General features: G+C 37.0%; 3 protein-coding genes across 3 annotated transcripts in view; 1 reads left to right on the top strand and 2 right to left on the bottom strand.

Annotated features, from left to right (window-relative positions):
- rbfox3b (RNA binding fox-1 homolog 3b) overlaps window positions 1-25,331 on the top strand; it is a 997,536-nt gene that overhangs the window by 789,279 nt on the left and 182,926 nt on the right. The window lies entirely within an intron of this gene.
- LOC101882702 (uncharacterized) overlaps window positions 1-25,331 on the bottom strand; it is a 35,065-nt gene that overhangs the window by 6,988 nt on the left and 2,746 nt on the right.
- LOC148679715 (interferon-induced very large GTPase 1-like) lies at window positions 16,028-23,896 on the bottom strand. The gene is made up of 3 exons (XM_088649567.1): window positions 20,868-23,896; window positions 19,763-20,258; window positions 16,028-16,090 (listed from the first exon to the last, which is right to left on the bottom strand). Exons 1-3 carry the CDS (start codon window positions 23,894-23,896, stop codon window positions 16,028-16,030), a joined length of 3,588 nt encoding a protein of 1,195 aa, XP_088505693.1.

The raw sequence follows: 25,331 nt of genomic DNA, 5'->3' as shown, positions 1-25,331 counted from the left end.
TCATTTTTAATTTTTCGACTTTAACTGCAGTTCGGTAGTTTCACTTTCATTCAGCAACATATCGATCATTCCCCCTTGACAAATATTGGATGAGAATATGAAGTAAGGACTGGTGGAAGAGTGTTTTTTATTTGCTTTTGTTTGCCTGTAAAAGACTGTTCTCACTCTCAGGTCACATCATTTAAAAGAAAAGGCCCACATTGTCCCCTAATAATGTCAGCAGACTGGACTGTTTTAGCAACTGGCTGAATGTAAAGGAGGACTAAGCAAAATTGTTTCTACTTTATGATTAATGTTCTCAACTCACAGCAATACAACTTAACAACGAGTGCAATTGTTTGTATTCAATACTTAATTATTATAGTTTTCCATTTTCCATATCTGCAATGCCTGTATTTTGGCATTTTTTGCAGTCCACTTAGAATCCAACATGGAAATCATTTTTGTTTATTATTGCCATTGATTGTTTTGACATTCAAATTGCACTTACATACCTGTGTTTTTATTTCTGTAATAAATATGGCTGTCAAGCCAATAAATTGAGGATTTCAATGGTTTATTGCGGGTATATTGTTTACATGAAGACATCTGTGTTACAAGTTTAGCAAAAATTCTGATAAACAATCATATTTTCAATTTAAATAGTATGTCTTGAGTTTACATTCATTTGAATAGGCAAAATGATAAGTTTCAGTCTTTTTAAATGCGATTAATCGTGATTAAATGCAAAAAAAGTGTGATTAATTAATATTTTTAACCGATTGACAGCACTAGTATGTCTGTGCTTGTGTGTGTGTGTATGTTTGTGTGTGTGTATATTTTTTTTCCAACACAAACATAACAGTTTTAATTACTCGTCTCTAATAACTGATTTTTACTAGATATTTTTCAAGACACTTCTATACAGCTTAAAGTGACATTTAAAGGCTAAACTAGGTTAATTATGTTAACTAGGCAGGTTAAGGGAATTAGGCAAGTTATTATATAACCATGGTTTATTCTGTAGACCAGTGGTTCTCATAGGGGGGGTCGGGACCCCCCTCCCCCGAGGACTCGCAGGACAATGAAGGGGGGGTCACCTGGCAATTTCCAAAAGTCTATTTATTTTTATTAAACCATAAGAATTACCGTGTTTTATCCACAACTATACTGTAAAGAAAAAAAAATGTTGTTTAGAGTTACTATATAGTTAATATAGTAGCTTATAGTTACTAGTTCTATTGGATTGCGACCCCTGGAGTAATGACATTTTATTAAAGACACAGCAATAACGTCAGATGCAGCAGATTGATTTTAGGTTAAACTTTCTTGCACATGTACAGCTCTCACATACATCAAAAAAATAAACAAAGAATAGACTTTGGTCTGTTGGTGTGTGTGTGCCATTGCATGCAAGGTTTCTGTTTTGATCCTCAGAGGATATTGGGGGTCATGAGTCGCTGGCATTGTTATTTTGGGGGTCGCAGGCTGAAAAGTTTGACAACCCCTGCTGCAGACTAATAATTTTGATCTTAAAATGATTTTTAAAAAAGTAAACACTGCTTTTATTCTAGCCAAAATAAAACAAATAAGACTTTCTCCAGAAGAAAAAATATTATTAGAGATACTGTGACAATTTCCTTGCTCTGTTTAACATAATTTGGGAAATATAAAAAAGCCACCCAGAACAAAATGCATACAACTAATCAACCATTATGAAAATACACATAATTAAAACACAAAGAAAAAGACATATTAGATTTCAGTCAACTTCCGCTAGCAATCAACTAGATTAGATGAGCACAGTCGGGGGTAGAGTGAACTGATTTTTGAGTTATTCAATAAATAGTCATTTGAATTCGAAATGAACATTGCTTAATTTTCTTTGCCAGGGTAATGCTCTGCCCACAGCAGCAGGCTATATACACCTGATATACAAAGTGTCAAAAATGGAAACAGATTTTTGCTGCTGATATTTATAAATAATTATTGCTAATTGGTACAAACAGTAAATACTGACAAACCTGAAGTCTGGATCTTGAGAGTTGCTGAAAATCATATGACAGGTGTGTCTTGGATTCCTGAATCACCTGAGTGATTAAAATCTTTTGAATGGTGCATTATAATGTGGGCTTAAACACTAATACTCACCTTATAAAAATACATGGCAGCCAATCAGAAGTGATGTGTAGACAGCAGCTTTCCAGGGCTGGATGTCTTTCTACATAGTTCAGTCCGGTTTATCTAGAAGTCTACTAGCATCGACAAGATTCTTTACGTGGTGTTTCAAGCCTGATTTAATTTTGAAGTTCCTTGAGTACATCATACACTTGTAGCTACAGATATGGCTACTGAGAACGCTTGTTTCTGCATGCGCAATACTGCAATTTGTCACCCGCAGTCACGCACTTTACTGCAGTCAGGGGCGCTGCTAGGGGGTGGGTGGGATTAGTTAGGACGATTCTGGCCCATACATTTAGGGGGCCCCCAAAGACATTATCAAGGGCCCGTGCAACGCCACCCCCCCCCCCCCCTCACTTTCATCCTCGATCACAATGTCCCCCTCCACCACCCACCTCGCTTTTCACTTTCATCCGCGATCACAACGTCCCCCCTCCCCACAGTCTGTATTTTCATCCGCGATCACAACGTCCAACCACCCCACCCCCCTTTTCACTTTTATCCGCAATCACATTGCCCAACCACCCCCGCTCCCCTTATTACTTTCATCCGTGATCACAACATTCAACCACCCCCGCCCGCCTCTTCACTTTCATCCGCAATCACAACGTCCAACCACCCCCGCCCCCCTTGTTACTTTCATCCGCGATCACAACGTTCAACCACCCCCGCCCCCCTCTTCACTTTCATCCGCAATCACAACGTTCCCCTTTACTCCCAGCTCACTTTTCACTTTCATCCGCGATCACAAGGCCCCCCTTTCCCCCAGTCTTCACTTTCATCCGCAATCACAACGTCCAACCACCCTCGCCCCCCTCTTCACTTTCATCCACAATCACAACGTCCAACCACCCTCGCCCCCCTCTTCACTTTCATCCGCAATCACAACGTCCAACCACCCCTGCCTCCCTCTTCACTTTCATCCGCGATCACAACGTCCAACGACCTTCGCCCCTCTTATCACTTTTATCCGCAATCACAACTTCAAACCACCCCCGCCCCCCGCTTCACTTTTCATCTGCAATCACCAGTTCAACCACCTCCGCCCCCCTCATCATTTTCATCCCCGATCACAGCGTTCCCCTCCACCCCCCACCTCACTTTTCACTTTCATTCGCACTCACAACGTCCCCCTTCCCCCATAACAACGTCCAACCACCCCCGCCCCCTCTTCACTTTCATCTGCAATCACAACGTTCAACCACCCTCACCCCCTTCTTAACTTTCATCTGCAATCACAACGTTCAACCACCCCCGCCCCCCTCATCATTTTCATACCCAATCACCGTGTTCCCCTCCACCCCCCACCTCGCTTTTTACTTTCATTCGCACTCACAACGTCCCCCCTTCCCCCCATCACAATGTCCAACCACCCCCGCCCCTCTCTTCTTTTACATTCACAATCACAATGTCCAACCACCCCCGCCCCCTCTTCACTTTCATCCACAATCACAACGTCCAACCACCCCCGCCCCCCTCATCATTTTCATCCCCGATCACAGCGTTCCCCTCCACCCCCCACCTCGCTTTTCACTTTCATTCGCACTCACAACGTCCCCCCTTCCCCCCATCACAATGTCCAACCACCCCCGCCCCTCTCTTCTTTTACATTCACAATCACAATGTCCAACCACCCCCGCCCCCCTCTTCACTTTCATCCACAATCACAATGTCTAACCACCCCCGCCCACCCTCTTCACTTTCATCCGTGATCACAACGTCCCTCGATGAAACATGTAAAACATTTACATCATTTGACGCATCCTTGCAACCCCCCATTCACCCACCCTCTCTACACTCTGTACTCACACAGAGTGGTCAATTTAAAGTCTGATTGTACTAAATCAACCCAAGGGACTTTATCTATCATGCCTGTTATCATTTGCAATGTCTCAGTGCGACAGGTACAATGGTCTCATTCCCTCAGAAATGGACATACTCAAACAATAGATATAGAACTTCAGGTATCCTTTGAATCACTGCCATGGGTGTGCCTTTCCTCTAGGCAGAAACTCTTCCACTATATGCAAATGCCTTTTGTTATTCTACACACCCCTTTCCTCGAGGCAATTCTTAGAATTAATACTTAAGGGAAAGTTTATAAATGTTCGGGGCATTTTTGTTATCAGATCAGCCCATAGCTTGAAGCTCTAATGCTCCATTCTATGTATACTTTGAATTCAGGAAGTCAGTGTATTGATTGTTTATGAATTGACTGGATGAATTGGCATAATTCACATTTACCTGGCTAATAAATTGTTATGTTTTGAACAACTCAAACAGACTTCATGTTATTATCTCTAGTAGATTATGTTAAGTCCATAACACCTCAAACCCCTGTACAGCTTAGCAAGGGACTAAAACACGATAGACGGAGCAGCGTGGCATGCTATACGATGTTCTTAGAGATCCGACTAACACATTGGAACTAATTCATGTATACTCACAGGGCTCGAAATTAACTTTTTTACTAGGTAGCACCGGTGCTCCCAACTTCAAATATTTAGGAGCACCAAAATAAATTTAGGAGCACCAGAAAAAATTCAGGAGCATCCACCAAAAATGATTGAGCACCGCTGTAAATTGCTTTTTAAGGGATTTATTGTATTTTAAAACAACATCAATAGGACTGACAACAACCAGAAAAAACGATCTAACTAATGCTGCGAAGACATTGATATTTGTGTGCAATAATTCCAAAATGAATGTCTAATAATTATAGAATATTAATGATGATGAAAATGACAATAATAGTAAAAATTAATTACGTTTCTCATTATGATACTGCCTTGAATGTGCATGAATGTAGGTTATCTGCTATAAAAAGTCTGTTACTTTATGAAAAATAATTGTATAGTTTGCATCAAACAAAAATGAAGCATTGCAGTAAGAAATATTTATTTTGTACTGCTGTTTTTATATGCATGTCAATTTAAATAAATAATATTTCTGCTACAAAACAAACAAAAGATTATAATAAATCATTCAATTCAATGATGAAAGCTGCAAAGCAGTCATCAGGAAATAAATAAAAAAAATAAAAATAATATACACCTCAAACAAGAATAGACAAAAGAAACAAAGTAAAGTCTCACTTCTATCACTATAAAAGTTTTGGTTTCAGTTTGTGTCAATTTAAAGGTTCAGTCTGAGATGATCTTCATTTTTCTGTGTTAGTGGAAAAGCTGGCGAGTCAGCCGACCCAATTTATGAGCAGGCAGCGCAGGATTCTTGCAATGACTACCGCTGTTTGTTATGAGACGCAGTTTCAGTGTAAATTTAGTAAAGGCGAGCTTCTTTGGCGATGATATGTACAGTATTAGATTTGACTTTTAGCGGACATTTGCGCTGAACACGCAGTGAATGCGACGCATGGAGATTCGGGCGCCTTCTCCATGAATCGCGTACTCGATTGATCTCAGCTGGTGGATCATTATTCACCACGTGACGTGTCATGATCGCTCTCATCTGCGCCTCAACTTTAGGTGGGGTTTGCAAACCTGTGTGCTTTAAGTTTTTACTCTTCAGCCGTTTGCATTTCCCGTGGTCATAAAAGCTCCTTCCCTGTCATCTGACAGCGGAATACCTTGAGTGAATGACAGCTAATATGAACCAATATAGCGGCAGGGAAGAGCGATTCAGCATGTTTTTTTACAAAAAATCAAAACAGGTCGCACTACAACCATTATCTGCAGTCGCACTAATGCGCCCAAATATATTATGAGGTCGCATAGATTAATTTTCGGGCGCATATGCGACCAAAATGGTCGCAATTTCGAACCCTGACTCAGACTGTAAAAGGCTATCTAAGGGGATAGATCTTCATCTCTAAACTTATTATACTATTTGAATCGTAAAGTGATCACTCAAAGGTATTAATAGTTTAAGTAAATCGGTCTGCTTAATTCTATAGTAATGATCATAGTATGATTAAATAGCTTTGTTTGATGTAGTATATAGCAGATCTATGGGGACCAGACAAAAATATTCTAATCTGAGTAATAAGGGTTCTGCCATTTGAGAATTGTGGTTAATCGCCTCTGTTTAGTGACCAAGACTGACATGCTTGTGCTTAAGAGATAGTACACTCGGCCGGTACGGACTCAGGATGTTATAGGAATCTGAATGAATGAGAATAATATACAATAACGAACCGAATAACAAACCCAAGGTAATATTAGAAGAAACAAAATATTCTTATCAATGTTTTATAAATAGAGTCTAATAAAACAAGGATAAATATAATGTAATTCTTAACCACCTCATACTAAAATTAGAGTCAGATATGAGTTCAGTTTAAAGTTAATCAACATTGTGCACTAAAAAGACCGATGCAGTGAACCTTCATCCACCTATAGACACCGTCATTGGACTAACTGGCTGGAGCTTACAGTCCCGCTGATCCTTCAATATCTTTATAGAACCACGCAAACAGTTTTCAGAGACATGGTCTTCTTCCAGATGTGGTTTAAATAACATTTCATTAGAGACAGAGAATAAAGTGGATCTGGCTTCCACGGGACCAGATGGGAAACCGTGTTGCACATTTGTTTCATAATGTTAATTCTTCTCAACCTCTACCAGAGCTGGACTGGTTCTGTTAGCTTTGATGGTTCCAGGGGAAAAACACACTGCCCGACAACCTTCGCCAATCACTTTCAGATGCAGTTAAGCTGGATTTATACTTTCGCCTGGCGCCACATTACGGACCTCCGCTGACTGCACACCTCCACACCTCGCGAAACGGACGAGGCTTTTATACTTGCCGCGTTTGCCGTTGTGATATTTTTTAAAATGACAAGGGGTGGTCAAAAGAAACTGACCGTAAAGACAGACGGATAAACAGAGAAGAGGAAGTTTTTAGAACTACGTGATATCATTAATATCATTCAATACTTTTAAACAATTTGTTTATTGTTTTATATATTATTTTAATGATTATGAAGATTTTAATAACCATTCAAGAGTTTTTTTTTTAACAAACTTTGATGTCTCACTTGCTTTTGTTCATATCTCGGACAGTTTTTCTTATTAAAGTTTATTAAAATATTAATAAAAAGAGATAGGTTGCTCTACAAATATATTTTTATTATGGCAAGAATAAAAGCAAAAAAAAAGTACACTTACTCAAAAATACCGATGATTTTTTTTTCCGATTTAACCCGTTCCATAGTTCACACATTAAGCCTGGTTTATACTTCTGCGTCAAGTGACCGGCGTAACCCACGGTGCATGCAACGCGCGTAGCTGTGCATTTATACTTCTGCTCGCTGTCTCTGTTGCTCTGCATTAACACTTCCGAAACACTAGTGGGCAGTGAGGTGTAAATGTTCCTCTGTGTTGAGTTTCTTCGCTGCTGTTTTGCTTTTCCTGAACACTTCCTGGATGTACAAGTGACTCAAACTCGCTCATTTTGAGGCAGGAACCGGCGGACGTGCAACAACTTTAACTATGAGGTAAACACAAAACAAAACTTTCCATCAGGAGCTCCTTCACGGTACTCCACACTTGTAAACAATCGCTCCATCAGGCTCGCAGGCTCAGCGACGCCGACGGCCACGGCGAAGGGCTATGCGTCAGCGCCGTAGCATATGCCGGCGTTTGACGCAGAAGTATAAATCAGCCTTTCGTCTGGCAAGTTTCTGTCCTCTACTTATGCTAAAAAGGCAACAATGATCCAACATTCTGGACCATTATCACAGCCTAGAAAAACAGGGCATCAGTAATTTGTAAACCGATAGGTTTAAATATTCCTTCCCAATTATCAAATAAATAATTTATTCCTTAATTTTAGTTTTGTAACTTATAAATTGTTTTAAATTCAAAATTGCAATATATACATCAGTGTAAAACCTATGAATGGTGGAAAAACATATTCTGTAATTGTGGACATGGGTCCAAACTTTTGCCATGACCTCTTTTGGTTTCAACAAATTTATCCTTCAGGTCTTTCCAAACATATTAACAAACACTTTCTCCTTTCCCATGGCTGTTGCAATTTATAGCCAAGAATTATTGATCATCTGGTTATCTCTATGATCACGGATCATAAAGAGGTCTGTACTGTTTCAGACTAAATCTCTTCAAAGTGTTTCATATTTAACTCAAATCAAACGCGACAAGTCTCAAAAAATGGCATGCGCACCGTCAGCTTGATGTCACATTCGCCGCGTGCACTCAAGCGAACTATTGGGCGCGTCGAATATAAACCAGGCTTTACTCCTAGATTTCGCCTCGATGCCCGAGACTGGAAGCAGATAAGAGACAGATTTAACAAACTTGTAGGAAACAGAAGAGCAACGTTTCTGCTTTTTTTTAAAGAAAAAAAATAATAAAATTAAAGTTGCTGTGTAATTGAAAAAAAACTAACATTTGTGTTTAAGAAAAGCTTATTGTGTTGAAAAATAAGCCGTTTTGCTATATTGCTACCATTTCCTTTTATATTATGTTGTGATAGGTACTATTTATTATTTTAAATAATAACAGTAGCTATTTGTTGTGTAAAAGCTGTAATTTTTGGTAGTATTTTATAAAGATCTACAAAAAGTCCCATTGTAATTTAGCTCTCAGTTTTCAGTTATAAGAAATGTATAAGTTATAAGAGAGGGGGCAACTTTTCTTCTGAACTGAAATATTCGCCTGCTATCAAGCTTTTTTAAATACAAACTTGTTGTTAAAATGCAAGTAACTAATTATGTTCCAAAAGGTTTGGGGAAAAATAAATGTACAGCCACAGTGAAGGTCATTCTTAGCCGCCATCTCTTTCATTTTTTAGTACGTTTCTTGAACTCTTTGTCCTTTTTTCAAAAGCAAAACTTAGAAGGCCTTGTTTCACTTCGACAGAGCAGCAGCGTCTCCCCACCCCATTCCACATTTCGTATGATAGTAATCCCTGCCAAACCGGTTTGAGTTTGAGTTTTTTTAACTCATAAGTGATGTTAGAAATGGGAAACTAGAGGGAAAAAACAAATAAAAGTGATTTCTTTAAAAGTAGAACTTAGATATTTCACACGCACATGCAAAAAAAAAAAAAAAACTTGCACGGAAAAGAAAATCGTTCAAGTCATACTTCAATTAAATAAGCAAATATATATTTAAAAAGTGTGTACTTTATTTGCAAATTAGCCCTAGTCTTTAGTGTGTGTGTGTTATTTATTATGTGTGTGACATAAAACATACTAATTTACAAACATTCCTGGCCGATGATTTAAAATTGGAGACAAAGCACTCTTTTACCTTGCAAGCATACTGACTTTTTTTTTTTTTTGATTTAGCTACAATCCACACAATACTAGCTGCGTCTCAAATGGCACACTATACACTATGCACTCATGCACTATGTACTTATGCACTTACACACTCAACAGCATAGTACATGCATGTAGTGTTGTCCCAAATGGAGCACTAATGGTTTTTTACTAAGCGGAAATTTAAACCGTTTATCAGATGACATTTGACGGTTGCACAGTCGGTGAAATAAATAACCAAACTATCAAATAATACCTGCCGTGAGTATAACTACATTCACCATCAGGAGGCGCTATAATCACTCTCGTAGGAGAATTTTGCTTTCACCATGCAAAATAAATAGTTATCCAACATGTGCGCCTGATAGCTCCGCCCCTTCCGCTACGTGAGCAAAGCTGCTGTAATTGAGTGTGTGAAGTGTCCATCATTACACACTTGATTTTACCGGCTGAATGAGTGCATCATCCGGGTATTTAAAGTGCACTTGTTATGTTTAGAGGTTTCTACTACTACTTACACTATTTAAACTACAAAATGGCATAGAATAGTGCATAAATATGCAATTTGGGAAGCATTTACTGTCTGGCTATAGCGAAGCTTGCTGTGTGCTTTTGTCCTTAGTTTTGTTAGAGTGAGCGCGTTCGGTCACCCACAGTCTGCTAAAACTGCAAGTCACAAAAGTCGTTGCACATGTAAAAGTGCAAAGATACTTATAGGATTTGTATTATCGAACGCATTTGTACATCTCTAATAAAGTATCCGTTGATTAGTTTTTATCCAAGCAAACATGGTGGGCAGGTGGACACAAACATATGGGCCATTCTGCAACTACGGGCACTTTTAGCTTTGTGAAGTTGAGTAAAAAAACCTTTTCAAAATTACCGTAACATCCTCATAAGTTTAAACAATTTGTCAAGTTTATGATCTGTAAGAGGACAAACTTAGATAAGAAGAGCAACATTTTTTTCCATCATAAACTGAACAAATGTCATTTCCACCACACCTAAATGTACAGCTTATTTCAAAATAAAATAAATGATGGCAGTCAAACATTGGCTAATATCATTTTTGCATTTAGTTTAACCAATCTTTCCACAATATATATATATATATATATATATATATATATATATATATATATATATATATATATATATATATATATATAATGATTATACATTTGTTAATGAAATAAATTAGTTGTATGCTAAATTGTCCACCTGTCACACTCTAAAATGTAATATTAATTTGGTTAAGAGTTTATTAGAAAATAAATCAACAAATTGTTTGTATTAAATAGAGCATGAACATTTACATTGTGAATACACTTTTGATGTGTGATGAGAACTTTTTAAATATATTTTTAAAATGTGTGTGGTGATGGAAATGACATTACAACAGTTTATTGTGAAAAAATGAAAGATGGCTTTAGCGATTAGCTTTAAATTGATACTAGCCTTTCATGTCTACAAAACACTCTTATTTACCTTCATTTTGTTTGTTTTTTAAAAACATCTTTGAAGGTACAGCATGTTTGTAAATGACATTAAGCAATATTTACCTTGATTTTTCTTCAATGTGTTGTTGATAAAAATTTTAACTCTCCATCTTGAAGGTGTTCTCAGATGACACTTATCATTTTCATAGAAACCTCCACAATAATCTTTCACACAAAACATTTTAAAGCGACATTACAGTGTTGTGGTGGAAATGACACTGATACTGTGCGACAGCTATATTTTGTATAAAAAGTAATATTGATAACAGGCTCACATTAACAACTATACAATATTTTAATTATTTAACCAGTGCTTAATTAAAATGCATTTTTAGATAACAGATAAATAATATTTTAAAATCGTATTTTCATTGTTGAAGTTTAAAACACTAGGTGTGATTTTGACAGCTAAAAGGAGATTGAATAATATGAACAAATTACAATAAAAAGCTAGTACATTTTTTATGTAGATTTTATTGTTAGTCTGACAAAGAAAGAAGAAATTGAACAAAATTATATGTATTTTTGAATATATGATCAAAGGACATAAAAGTGCCCGTAGTTTAAGAATTACCTACAAAACACACACACACACAAACACACACTGCTGTGCGACTCAAATACACAAAGTTTAGCATGATTCAAACGCATTAAAGAATTATCTGCTGCAATACTTTTTAAATGTAGCTCATTTTTGTTGCTGCTATGTGTGCAAATTTCACACGCACATGCAAAAATAAAAAAAGCAAAACAAAATTGAAACCACTGAAACTGTGTAGTTACCCAAAGAGCCTACAAGCTTTAACCGGTCAGATTCATATTAAATTATATACAATATTTCACAGGATTTTGCCTTCAACTATATATAACAGATACAATTTTAATTTGATGCTGCAATGGGGTGTCTTTTTACATGATCACCCCCCAACCCATACCACATATTTACCTTATATACTCAAGTCAAAACAAAAAACAATAAACTCAAGACAATAGAAGTGCCACAGAGACCCTTGTCTGCTAAATTTGAGGAGTAAACCATTTCTAAGGAGGGGGAACATCTGGCAAAGATCATCATTCATTCATTTCTTGTCGGCTTAGTCCCTTTATTTATCCGGGGTCGCCACAGCGGAATGAACCGCCAACTTATCCAGCAAGTTTTTACGCAGCGGATGCCCTTCCAGCCGCAACCCATCTCTGGGAAACATCCACACACTCACTTATACACTACGGACAATTTAGCCTACCCAATTTACCTGTACCACATGTCTTTGGACTGTAGGGGAAACCGGAGCACCCGGAGGAAACCCACGCGAAGGCAGGGAGAACATGCAAACTCCACACAGAAAAAGCCAACTGAGCCGAGGTTCGAACCAGCGACCCAGTGACAAAAATGGGAGGATTCGGTTCAGAAGCCGCTTGTCTGAAAGAGTATTGAACGGGCCAATGAATGCAATAAATTGGCAGCGTAAGCTTGCACAGGTGTACTTCATTGCCAATTATCCCAGCATATAAGCACACCTGGAGCGAGTGGCAAAGATCTTATCAAAGTCAAAAGCCAAATCAACATATACAAGTAAAACATAACAGTGACATTAAGACCATTTTACCAATCACACAAAGACATTTAAAATAATACCAAAAATGAATATAGTGCTGCAGGATACACATTATTAAAACATTGGACATTTTTAAGTGAAATGTGCTCTGATTGACATTTTTATGTGAAATGTGCTCTGATCAGCCAGTCGATTAAGGGTCAAGAAGAGGGGCTTGGGGTGAAAGGAGAAGAGTGCATTACTGCATTCTTCCCTGATCTTGTCAAAGACTTGGGGCTCTATTTTGACAGTCCATGCGCAGAGCACAAAACGCAGGGCGCAAACGATTTCAGGGCGTGTCAGGACAAGTTTTTGCTAATTTAAGGACGGGAAATCTGTCTTGCGCCATGGCGCATGTTCTAAAAGGGTTGAGTTTATTTTTTTAATCAGTTATAGGTGTGTTTTGAGAATAAACCAATCAGAGTCTCATCTCCCATTCCCTTTAAGAGTCAGCTGCGTCGCGCCATAAGCGCATTCGCTATTTACAGGACGCAAAGTAGGTCTAAGTGGAAAAAATTTGCATTTCACAAGCAAACAGTTGACAGTTTTTTAACAGAAAACAGTTTGTTAAACAGAGCATCTACTGCGTGAGAATGAGAGATAATGGATCACTTTCGCTCTTGGATAGGGAAACCTTTACGCACAGACATCAAATAGTCTATAAATAATTAATTTTGTTTGTTAAGCGCAAATATTTGTTTCAAAACTATTTCTAAATTCAGTTCTAATTTCCAGCAAACGAATAAATAAACAATAATAGCAAAATGTGCTCAAACCTGAGTTATATCCTAAAACACATGCTGTGCCCCATATGGTCTAAAACCTGACAGGTGGGCAAATCTAAGCTTGTTTTAATAAAACAAATATAAATATGGATATAATAATTAATACTGCTAATAATAACAACATTATACAAAAGCAAATTGTTATTAATGAACTGAAAAAGCCTCCCGAGATGAAGAAGACATAAAAGCAGTGATTTTTCATATTTATGTAGGCTAGAAAATAATATGTTTTGTAATATTTTAATCCTTTATATTTATATTCTATATCTATTCTTATTATATCCTATATATATCCTTAATATTTACATTTTTTCATATGTAAAGATATTTGCCTATTGCTCTCTTCTGTGTATTAAGCAGTGTGTAAGCGAGGCGCAACTCTGCACTGGAGTTTAGACCGGGTTAGTTTTGGTCTAATGAAAAATCTATTAAAGATTCTCAAAATAGCAACGCGCCAGCGGTCCGCCTCAGAATGCCTTCCTTTATAGACCAGAACGCCTATGGGCGCACATATGAGCGCTAATGCATTTGCTATTTAAACAGCGTAACGCAACGCCTCAAAACGACTCTTGCGCCGAGCTAAAACTACCAAATGACTATTGCGCCACATTGCGCCGGGTGTATGATAGGGCCTATACAGTCAGGGAGATTTAATCAGGATGATTTAAATAGAATAGTTGAAAAGCTGGTTTCCTGATCACTTCTCAGATCAGAAAGTCCATTGTAGTATTGCATAGCAATTCTTATGGTCTTGCCTCATGAAAATCCATAAGAGTTATTAGGGTCTGATATTCTGGAGCCCTAAAGTTACTACTACTGTTGCTGATAACACTAAATGTAGAAATGTAGCATTATAATTTGTACAACCCATATCTATTTTTAGTCTGATTTTCAATAATGATTCAGTTATTCACTTATAAAACTTCATGTTTCATTGATAAACATGTCATTTTTAAAGAATGATTAAGTGGCATATTTTTGATGGCTGGTGGTTGCCACCTATTGGTTGAATAATGTAATTGCTGCCTACAACTTTGATTTTTGAGCATCAGGTTAAATGCATATGTGATTTTAATCTTACCATAAGCATCAGTGGTTTTATCTAAACTATACACTGTTCTCCCAGTAATTCTGTGTTATTTGACTGTTTGTAACTTCATAACTAACTTAAAAGATTGAATCTCTTTCTTGATTTTTGGCATTTCAGATTTGAATGCAGAGATTTAAAGGATGAATAAACATATGCAAATCACCATCATTTATAATGCATGTTGTGTGTGTCTTGAGATCCTGATCTTTTAATAATTAATTGTGCAGCTTACACTGAATGTATTAATTCAGGCCAAACAAGTCTGGACAGAAAACAACTTTAATAACCTAAGAAACTCACCACATCTCGAAAACCCACCACAACTTCTTTCGTCGTCATTATATTTAATAGGAAAGCCTATATGCTTTCATACATCTGAATGACGCAAGAGGTGATCTCTCTGTGATCGTTAGATTAATCCTATAACTTAGGATTAATTTACAAAAAAAATGTGTTAATCTGCAAGCTACGTATGTTCCGAACCGTGGGTTGTGATATATGAATTACAGATTAACCATGATCGGTTACACCCCTATAATTTAGCTAAAGTAGTTTTATATTCACACATTCAGGCATTGTCCATAAAAATATAATATCAGAAAAATAGAATTTGCAAATGGAGAAATTATATAAGCAGTCAATGACTGTCAAAGTACAATATTGTTCACAGTCAATTAAATAGTGCTAATGTTGTATTAAAGTTATACTTAAATGCAGTTTCTGACCCAACATTCAAAGTAGCGCGGTAACCAATGTGAGTGTTAAAATGAACAAATGTTGCTTACATGAAATCAACTTTACCTCATTTATGTACTGTAGTTTATTTAACAGGTGGGGGAACTTTGATTGGGGAATTGAATTTCATGAAAACCAAAAAAAAAAAAACATTAAGCATATTAGCATGTTTTGCATTATGAGATTGCTTTTATTTTTCATTTGTTGTTTTTGTATCCCTCTTTAGTGGATGTTTTATTTTGTGTACAGTTTGGTCATAAAAAGTGTAACAGGGTTAAAATAATGTTTAATTGTCTTTCACCAAAATGGGTTCTGGTTGTTGAGAGACCTCTTGTGGCAACAGTATGTAATTGTTTCTGTCACCTTTCACCTGCAAAGCCCCGCCTACAGCAGAAAATGGTTGCTGAATGCAGAAAGGCGGTAGGTAAAATGTGCTCCAGCTAAATGTGACAAATTTTGTATTTTAACACATATTAACAACACATACAAGCCCAATAGGAACATTAAGTGATGTTTTAGATCAAATCTGTCGAGTGATTGCCGTGTGTGACAAACTTTGTGTGGTTTAATTTGCTCATGCTATGTGTAGCTGGAATGATGACATTAATATGTGCAGGGGTGATTTCTTACTATTTGTTTGGTTTTTTTAGATGCATGTTTAAATGCATACTGTTGCCAGAGGATTTATATTATATGAATGTATATTATATATGTATATTATATATGAACTTTTGTAACTAAATAATGTTTTGTTATGTGGCAACACAGCAGAAAATGGTTGCTAAATGCAGAAAGGCGATGCATGTTTAAATGCATACTGTTGCCAGAGGATGTATATTTCTGTTACAGAATAAACAACGCAGAACGCAGTTCTCTGTGTCCGCCTGAGTGATTTGCGTCATCAGGAAGAGGAGCGTTACAAAAGCACGCTGATGAATCTCAGTGGCCTGTACCGATGACAGGGCAAGAGGAAAGTGTTCTGAAGGAATACACCACAAAATTAGGAAAACAGGTACAGAGGAAGAATCGGGGTAGGTTTTCACTAGAGCTGTTGACATAATTTTTCATAACATTGACAATCTATATACTGTTTCTGGATTTTATTAGTCTATGGCAGATCATAGGATGCTAAACAACAATTATATAATGTATACTTGGGGTTATAGGGTTGGGAATAGAGCAATATGCTGATGTTTAACTGAAATGGACTACTTCAACAATGTTGATGTGGGCTTTTTTTCTCGTCTCATGCTGAACGCAGCCGGCCAATCCCAACAGACTGTGTCATCAGACCTAATGCAAAGGAGGAGTTTGGGGGGGAAAAAATCGCTGATTAATTGCTCATATGGGATGTTACTGTATGTTTACAGTATCTCTGTAGGCATGTTCAAATTGTGAAAGAATGTGTATGTGTATTTTTAAGCTAAATTAAAGCAAATCAATTTAAATGAAGTTTCATAAACTAATTTCGAGAGGAGCACGTGATATGATTGACTGCAGCCGGCCACTCATCTACGCTCATTAGCTAGCCAATCGGAACGATCCAAACTCACTATAAATAACCTAGCTAAGATGTACACCCCTATCTTCGTTTTCCGAAGAAACCCCCCATCCACCCCTTCTCCTCCTTTCCTCTTTTGCCGAGGGAAGCTCTCGAGAACACCTGACCTCGTATTCCCTTCACATGCCTTATGGACCTGGCGGGAGCCCTGGGCTCAACTATCTCCGAGCTCAGGGTTCTCTCCCGGGACAGCATGCCAAACCTGCTAACTTGCTAACAAGTTGTCAAACAGTATCTAAGTGTGAACTCTTGAAATCATATTTAAATTTAAAGAAATCATTTCACAGTTCGCATAACACTGTCTGGCTTGTTGTGTATTTTACTTTTATGATAATAGAATTGGTTTGCACAACATTATTACATGGCCACCGATATACAAAACAGATATTTGAACAAAAGAAAATGAAACAAGAAAAGGAAACAGGACCAGTATGTTTATAAATGAAAAGATAAAGGTAGCTTCATTTCTTACTACACTAATGCTTTCAAATAACCACAGAAATAAAGTATTCCCTGATTATCCTTACATTTTTAATCATGTTTTCTTTGACACTGAAATTTCTAACAAAGGAGCTGTTTAAAATGTGTTGATGATCAAAACAACGTGCTTCTATTGGTATTGCTCATAGTATTTATCTCTAACTTTTTTATTTATCTTTGAGCAACTGATATTGGATATTAATCAACTCTGATTAGGCTTATTGTTGTTTTTATTTCGCAATTGGCGTAATATTATTTTACTTGACAAATGAAATGTTAGGAAAGGAAAAGGAAAATTTGATTTATTTTGATTTAAATCTGTGAAGACACTTTTGTTGAAATGTCACTTTAGTGCTGTCTCCTCACAGCAAGAAGGTCACTGGTTCGAGCCTCGGCTCAGTTGGCGTTTCTGTGTGGAGTTTGCATGTTCTCCCTGCATTCGCATGGGTATTCTCCAGGTTTCCCCCACATTCCAAAGACATGCGATACAGGTGAATTGGGTTTATTGTTCGTAGTGTATGAGTGTGTGTGGGTGTGTGGATGTTTCCCAGAGATGGGTTGTGGCTGGAAGGGCATCCGCTGCGTAAAAACGTGCTTGATAAGTTGGCGGTTTATTCCGCTGTGGCGACCCCGGTTAATAAAGGGACTAAGCCGACAAGTAAATGAATGAATGAATGTCACTTTAGGCTGTATAGAAGTGTCTTAAAAAACATCTAGTCGAAAAGTATTTATTGTCATCATGACAAAGATAAAATAAATCAGTTATTAGAAAACAGAAATGTGTGAGACAAATATTTTCTATGAGTAATAACCGCATATGTGTAGCAAAATAGATATTTTGATGAAAAAAATAAAGACTTCACACAAAAAATTCATAGTCTCTGTTTTTTTTATTTAATCTCTACCACATGAGGACTGTTACACACTGAAACATTTTTTCACTGTAAATATCTACTAACTAATCATGAACTATTTATATCACTTAAACAGAGAAAGAGAAAAAATCCAGCCTAAATTTAAAGAACAATGGGAAGAAGCTGTTCAAAATGTCTCTAGGACTCCAGTCTATCGAAAATACTTCAAACTGATCTCAATACCAACATTATATTTGCAAAAAAAACCACACCCAAGATTTTTTATATAGGCTGCATTCAGCATTAGCTAATATATAAAAATATCAGTATTTTATTGGCTTAGTAAAAAGTGTTCCAATAAACTCATGGAAATTATCCCAAAAAAATATATATAAAAAAAAACTGCTGTTTCATTATAAATACAGCTTTCCTCAGCATGTTTCCTCCATTATATGTTGTTTTGTTATACTAATTCCCTGTATATACTGTATACTTCCCATTAGAGACCTGCGGGGGATGGATTGTCCCACTTCCTTAAGATTTAGTTCCACCCCGCAAAACTTTATTTTATTTTTATGAATTTACTATTTATTAAGTTTTGTCCCCCTCCCACCTGCATAAGCCTGCAGGTAAACATGTATGTAGTTTTATTTTTACAGCTTTTTCCCACTAAGCTGTTATTTGTTTCACTTGCTTCCCTTTTGAATATAAATAAAAAAGACAAAACAATAAACAAATTGTGTTTTATTTTATATGTGTTTATTTAAATGGAATGATTAACATGGAAGAGGAGAAAGAAGAAGCTTTTCATAGCATAACAGAAAAACATTCAGATTAGTTAGAATTAGGCTAATAATTTTACAATAAACAAAATAATAATAAACGTTGATTTCTCAAGTGGTGAAAAAGAAAAGCATTTGGCCTAATATTAGTTCAGATTTTGCCTTCAGCAATGTCCAAACATTAAACATAAGTCATCCTTATTTCTCACAATAATTAATGCAATTTTCAATATTTAGCTAATATAAAAATAAACTGAATTAGCTAAAAAAAAAATGTGGGCCTATACTTAATGTGTCCATGCAGGAGTAGTCATATATTCATTTGTCATTAACTAATGAGGGCTTCAGATTAATATGTCTCTGCTCAAGTATGTGATCACAGACACTGAAAGCTCTCTCTGCAGCTTTGTGCAGTAGATAAATATCAGAGTAGCTGTATTTAGTGAAATAATTGTCCTGCCAATAATTGTATTCTTCTGCAACCTGCACATTCATGAGGACCTTTCCTCCCATGCCTGCATTTATCAATCCAATTTTGTCCCACAGGAGTGCAGGTCTCTACTTCCAATGTATTTTTCCAAACTCTCAGTAGCATCCTGTTTTGTTATTTTTTTCCATTCAGTTAGAATCTCACTATTTTCCTTGAATTTTTCATCGTAGTTCTTTTCCAGATCTTCCTGAAATCTCCACACAAACCACTTCCAGTAGGGCAGTTCAGAGTGGTCAGTAGTGATGCTCCACTTTGCATAAAGTCCTCCTGCTTTTCTGTATTCTTTATATGGAAATTTTCCATCTTTGGTAAAAAATGTTTTTTCACTTGTAACTAAATTTGTGCAGATATCCACACTAAGATTTTTTGTTGCAAAGTACTCCCATCCATTAATTCCATCTACTCTGTGGAAAGGAACACTGTGATCTTCATCATGGTTTTCTATGGTGTTTGTGCAGATGGCACCACAGAATGGACACTGAACCCAACAACACTGACACAAGTGATCGATCAGAAGCTCTTCTGGCCTGAACTTGACATCCAGTTTTTGACCAAATGTCTTGTTGAATCCCGTGCTGGTCTGAGACATTATATCAGGAAGTTCTTGTTTTAACACATCTTCTAAGAGATTCACATCACCATCATCATGATTTACTCCACTGAGGTCTTTTTCAGAGAAGATCAGATCTTCTGAGAGCTGCTGTGTGAAACTCTTCAGCCACAAACCAACATCTCCACTATTAACTTGAGCATGTTTTGTAGATTCATGTGCTGCGTTCATGATGTTCTGCTGCAGAAGTTCAATGTTCTTCTTCATCTTAGGTAAAACACTGATGTTGAACTTTTTACTGATGTACCGACTGACTTCATCTCTGATGAAACTCTTAAAGTGATCTCTGGGAGTTGTAATGTAGTTCATGTATTTGTCAAAGTCCTCCTCTTCTGCCAGTGTCTTCAGGATGTGTTTCTCCAGATTTGATCTGTTTCCATTCAATGATTCACAGTTTGATCTTATTTCACCAGCTAATTCTCTGGCAGTTTTCTTGTAGACGCTCTGCTCAATAGGCTCTTTGAGTTTCTGACAGATGATCTCACCAAAGATGGCAGCTGATGTTGCTCCATGACAGTATTTCTGGAAAATACTATAGTAATCTTCTCTCTTCTTCTTAAAATATATGACAGGATCATTGGCTTCTCTGAACAGTTCGTGTTGGTCAGTGATTGTTGTGTTTGCTTTTTGAATGATAGAGAATATCAAATCCATGAAGAATTCATTCTTGAACACATATTTCACTGATCCATTTTGATGTTCTGTTACTCTCTTCTTGATGTAGTCTGCGAGTTGCTGAATGTAGCTGATGTTGTAACCCATCTTTGAAATGTTAAATGACTGAATCATTGTATCTGTCTGCTGAACAACATTGTTGACTAACAATCTTATTTGAGCTTCACCCTCTTTTGATAGAGTATCAAAACCAAACCCCTTTTTTACTGATCTGAAAGTATCTTGAATTTGTCCTGTAAATCCGCTAGATTTTTTCAGTTGTACATAATCAGAATAATTCTGCACAGAAAAAATATTATTGTACTTCTGTACAGAAACACTTTTATAGAGGTTACAGAGGATCTCGCTCACATCAGTCATTATCTTAATGTCTTTGACTGTTGGATTGTCTCTGATAATCTTTGTCACACTCTCTTCCCAAAACAAGTCAAACTCTTTCTTCAATGTTTCTTCATCATTTCCTTTCTCTTTGAGTGTTAAGGCCAGTTCTTTGCTCTTTTCCAAAAGTGTGTTTTCATGATGAGTCTTCTGAGCATCAATGCTTTTCCTCAGGACTCTCTGTTGAAGAACCTCATTTAGTTTTCTTTTCGTTTCTCTCACTATTTTCTCCTGAAGCTCATTGATTTTTATTTCAAATGATGTTTTCCACTGAATCAGTATTTCAGCATCTGGGTCTTTATCAAAAAACTTTGTCATTGAAATTCTCACTTCTTCAATCGTCGTCTCCAGTTTGCTTTTAAGATCAGTCTCCTTTACCTCATCAATTTGATCATTTTCTATTTGATTGTAAAGTTTGTGCTCAGTTTCCATCATGACATTGCGGAGACTCCAGGACCATTTACTGTATTCAGTCTCCAGTTTCCTGTAAGCTGATATCTCCAATGAATTTTTGAAGCTGAAGACGAATCGTTCATTCAGTAAAGCCTCCCAGAGATCTTTGATACGATCTTTTAAGTGTATCAGTAATATTCCTTGTGACTTTGAGCTGTGAGACATAATAGTTTGTTTTAGCTCTTGAATATTCTCACAGTAATCTGGGTTTGGTGGTGCCATTGGTGGACTGCCCTCCCAGAGCTGAGAAAAATACTTTACATCTTTCTGAACATCAAATGCAATGACATCACTGAAACGTTCTGCATCATAGACTTCATCTTTAGCAGCAAGTTTTGTCATCTCATCCAGTGTCTCCTGCAGTCGTCTCTTTCCCTCCATGTTTTTCTCTCCAGCTGTGACGTCTGAAACGTTTTGATGCACAAAAACACAGCTGGGATTCAGTCTGACCTTCTTCATCCTCATGAAGGCCTGAACAACAATCTGAAGAGTATCCTGCATCTCAGAGGGGTTTTCTCCAAAGATGTTGATCAAGGTCAGATTTCCCAGACCTACAACAAATGTGGCCAGTTCGTTGTCATGATGTCTTGTTTGTTTTCCGGACAGTTCTAGAGAACGAAGACCTTCAGTATCAACAACCAGAATATAGTCAAACTTTAGCTTTATTTCTTTTATCATTTCTTCAGACACTTTGACCAGCTGCATGAAAGCTCCTCTGGTGCATCTGCCAGCACTGACGGCAAACTGGAGTCCAAACATGGCATTCAGCATGGTGGATTTCCCAGAGCTCTGAATCCCTAAAACTGACAGCACAAAGACTCTCTGGTCTCCCAGTTTCTGGACAAGTTGATCCAGTACAGCAGAGATCCAGATTACAGGAACATGAGCAGCATCTCCATCCATCAGCTCAAGAGGAAACCCAGAGATCATCATCTCTGCTGCGACACTTGGGAGAGAATTGAAGTCAACTGGCAAGTCTTTATTTGTCTCCCTTACAGATGAACATGATTCAAATATTTGACTAATCTCCCTCATGATGTGCTCCAGACCAAATGCTGCAGCTTGAAGTTCTTCAGATATTCTCTCAAGTTCTGATTTTTCAGCTTTGAATTGTTCACATTCTTCATGGTTCTTCTCTTTTAGCTTTACAATTGCTGACCACTTTTTATCATATTTGTGATGAAGAGCAGAAAGGTCAGCTGATGTATGTTCATCCAGGAGGATTCTGAGCCATTTGAGAAAAAACACTTTGTTTGTATTATTTGAGCTCATGTCATTAATAAAGAGCTTCATAAAATCACTGATGTCCGATTTATGTTGTTCTTGACGGATGTTCTTTATCTCTGTGCGTTTTCGACTGATGTCGATTTCTGTTTCATAACCTTGAGGTCGGTGTAGTTCTTTGTTCTTCAGACTCCACTGATGCCACAGTTTCCCCTGATGAGGCAGAAATGATTCTTTGATTTCTGTCAGCTTTTCATTTTCAAGTAAACTGATCATCTGCTGTGCTGCTGCTCTTCCTCTCATGCAGTCTCCAGCGTCTTCCTCATCCACTCTGATGTCTGAGTCTTTAGATAAATCTACAGGCCTGAAAATGGAAGAAAACTCTGAGAGACAGTCATTTATAACCCTTCGTATTTCTTCAGAAATGTCTGACTGATTTCTGTTTCTTAAACCAATTTTGAACTTAAATTTCTTCATTTCAGTTAGGGGAGATTCATCCTCAGTAAAAAGGCAAATGAGTGGCTTTGTTGTTCTGAACAAGTTCTGGATTTCTGCTGTAATTTTGTCATTTTTCTGAAGTTGTGGCAGTAGAACCACATTGACTGAGGCCATTTCTGTGAGGATCTTCATCTGTTTCTCATGTTCTCCTGCATCTCCATGTAGATTACAGAAGGCCACGCAGTTATTGAATTTATCAGTGTCTTTTCCAGAAGGACAGAACCAGGCAATCTCCACCACTCCATCCATCAGGATTCTAGATCTGCTGCTGCCTGGACAGTTCCTGTGGAAGAATGTGTTGTGTTTCTCATTGATCAGACTGTTTATCAAATGAGACTTGGATGGAGACACTGTGCTATACCTGAAGAAAAACACCATAGGAGTTTGTGCATTGTAGACTGGCTGGGATTGACTGATGATTTCATTGTCTTTTTTTGTTTTCCAACTCTTGTTGATTTGTCTGAATGTCCAGAGAGGAAACTCAATCTGTTGTGTTTCTGGATCAGGAACAAGTAGAGGCAGAGCATACTGACACTGGGACAATTTAATGACCATCATCTGCTTTAGGAAGGCATCAGCACAATGAAACACAGCCATCTGAACATCCATCGGGTGGATTCTCTCAGAGTGACTTAATCCTGTGTTTGGCAAATGGTTGTTTTGCACAACAAAATCAAAAAAGTCACCTTCATCTTCAGGCAATTCTTGGTCTACTTGCTGCATTCGCACCTGTCCTTTGGTTTCTTTTGTACTGATGTATCTTGCTCTGTAGTTCATCATCAGTAGTTTTTGTAGGAAACTCTGTACCAGCTCCTCCTCCGCACAAGACTCATGTAACTTTAAAGAATGTTCAGATATCTGCAGAACATGTGCAGCTGTCAGTTTGCCATTTTTGTGAAGATGGAGTCTCTGAAATAGTTGCTCTCTTTTGTCTTGTTCAGGCTTTTCTTGCTGTATGTTTTGATGTGCTCTTTGTCCATTTTCTTCGTTTTCTGTCTGTATAATAGATGAAATAGTAGATAATTTTATTCAGTTTCATTGTCATGGAATCATATTCAGTTCTTATAATTAGGCCTTTTTTCATTATTAATGCTTTTCATTTAAAATTTGAACTAATTTGACGCTAAAATCAAAATTGTCTAATTAATCTATTATCTATTCATCTATTAAATTAATCTATTAAACTATCAAATTAATCTAATTAATTACATATTAAATTTGGCTTAGAAATCATTCCTAATTAAATTTGTCAATTGCAGTTTTGCTTTAGAAACTTAAGCAAAAACAACTCTGGGGACCAACAGGTGTGGCCAATAAATGTGAACACAAGCGCAGTGCACATTTACACAATAACATCAAACACGAATACATTTGTGTGAGTGAGAGTGTAAATGTGTGTACAAGTGGATAAATGTACAACAAGCATAATTTTGAACAGATAGAAGAAACTGGTATAGCTTAATTTTTATATGCGATCTGACTCACTTTTCTCACTTTTTCTTATTATCTTATATTTTGCAACCAGGAGACCAAGAAGTCCTTTAACTCACTCAGGACTTGCATTATATGGCCTCCCTTATAATAAAATACCTAAAACATGGAATGCTATAAAAACATATCAATGGCATGGAAAGAGTTGAAGACAAAGAGAAAGACATTGGTAACACTTAATAATAACTACACACTATAAACCATTTATTAAGCATTATCAAATAGTTAATTAATAATTTGTTAAGCATCAACTCTACTTAGTAAGATATTAGTAAGCGGTTTATAACCTACAGCTACAAATGCTGTATTTTTAACTTAAAATCACATGTATAATGTTTTTATGCACAACGTTATAATGCTTTGTTAATGATACATTTTTCACTACTAAGTATTGCATTTTTTACAAACCATTTGTATTAAAGAGTAGAAGATGGTTTAAAGATCATTCAGAACGAGTAAGTTAACCTTCCTGTCATGTTTGGGTCAAATCTGACTGATTTACAACTTAAAACACTCATAAATATTGTGTTTTACATCTCGTTGCCTCAAGGCCTTATGATATCCTCCGTAATATGCACTTGAACATATAAAAGTGATGATCACCTCTTTCGTTGAATTCTGAGAGTTTCAATCAACCTTGTTATACCTGTGGTGTTCTCAGTCAAAAGTGAAAGACATAAGAAATTAAGGGGTATCCCCACACACAATGTATTTTAAATTCCTG

This window comes from Danio rerio, chromosome 3, assembly GCF_052040795.2.
Source record: "Danio rerio strain M-AB ecotype USA chromosome 3, GRCz13ab, whole genome shotgun sequence".
Taxonomy (NCBI): domain Eukaryota; kingdom Metazoa; phylum Chordata; class Actinopteri; order Cypriniformes; family Danionidae; genus Danio; species Danio rerio.
This window is presented reverse-complemented; position numbering and strand designations above follow the sequence as displayed.

What these genes read in the sequence shown, in the direction of transcription:
- LOC148679715 (XM_088649567.1), bottom strand. Translation starts at nt 23,896, where the DNA reads ATGATGAACTACAGAGCAAGATACATCAGTACAAAAGAAACCAAAGGA. An exon ending in AAAAGTGTTTCTGTACAGAA is followed by an intron (nt 20,259 to 20,867) that starts GTACAATAATAT and finishes GAATGGAAACAG; the next exon opens with ATCAAATCTGGAGAAACACA. An exon ending in ACTTGTGTCAGTGTTGTTGG is followed by an intron (nt 16,091 to 19,762) that starts GTTCAGTGTCCA and finishes GTATTCCTTCAG; the next exon opens with AACACTTTCCTCTTGCCCTG.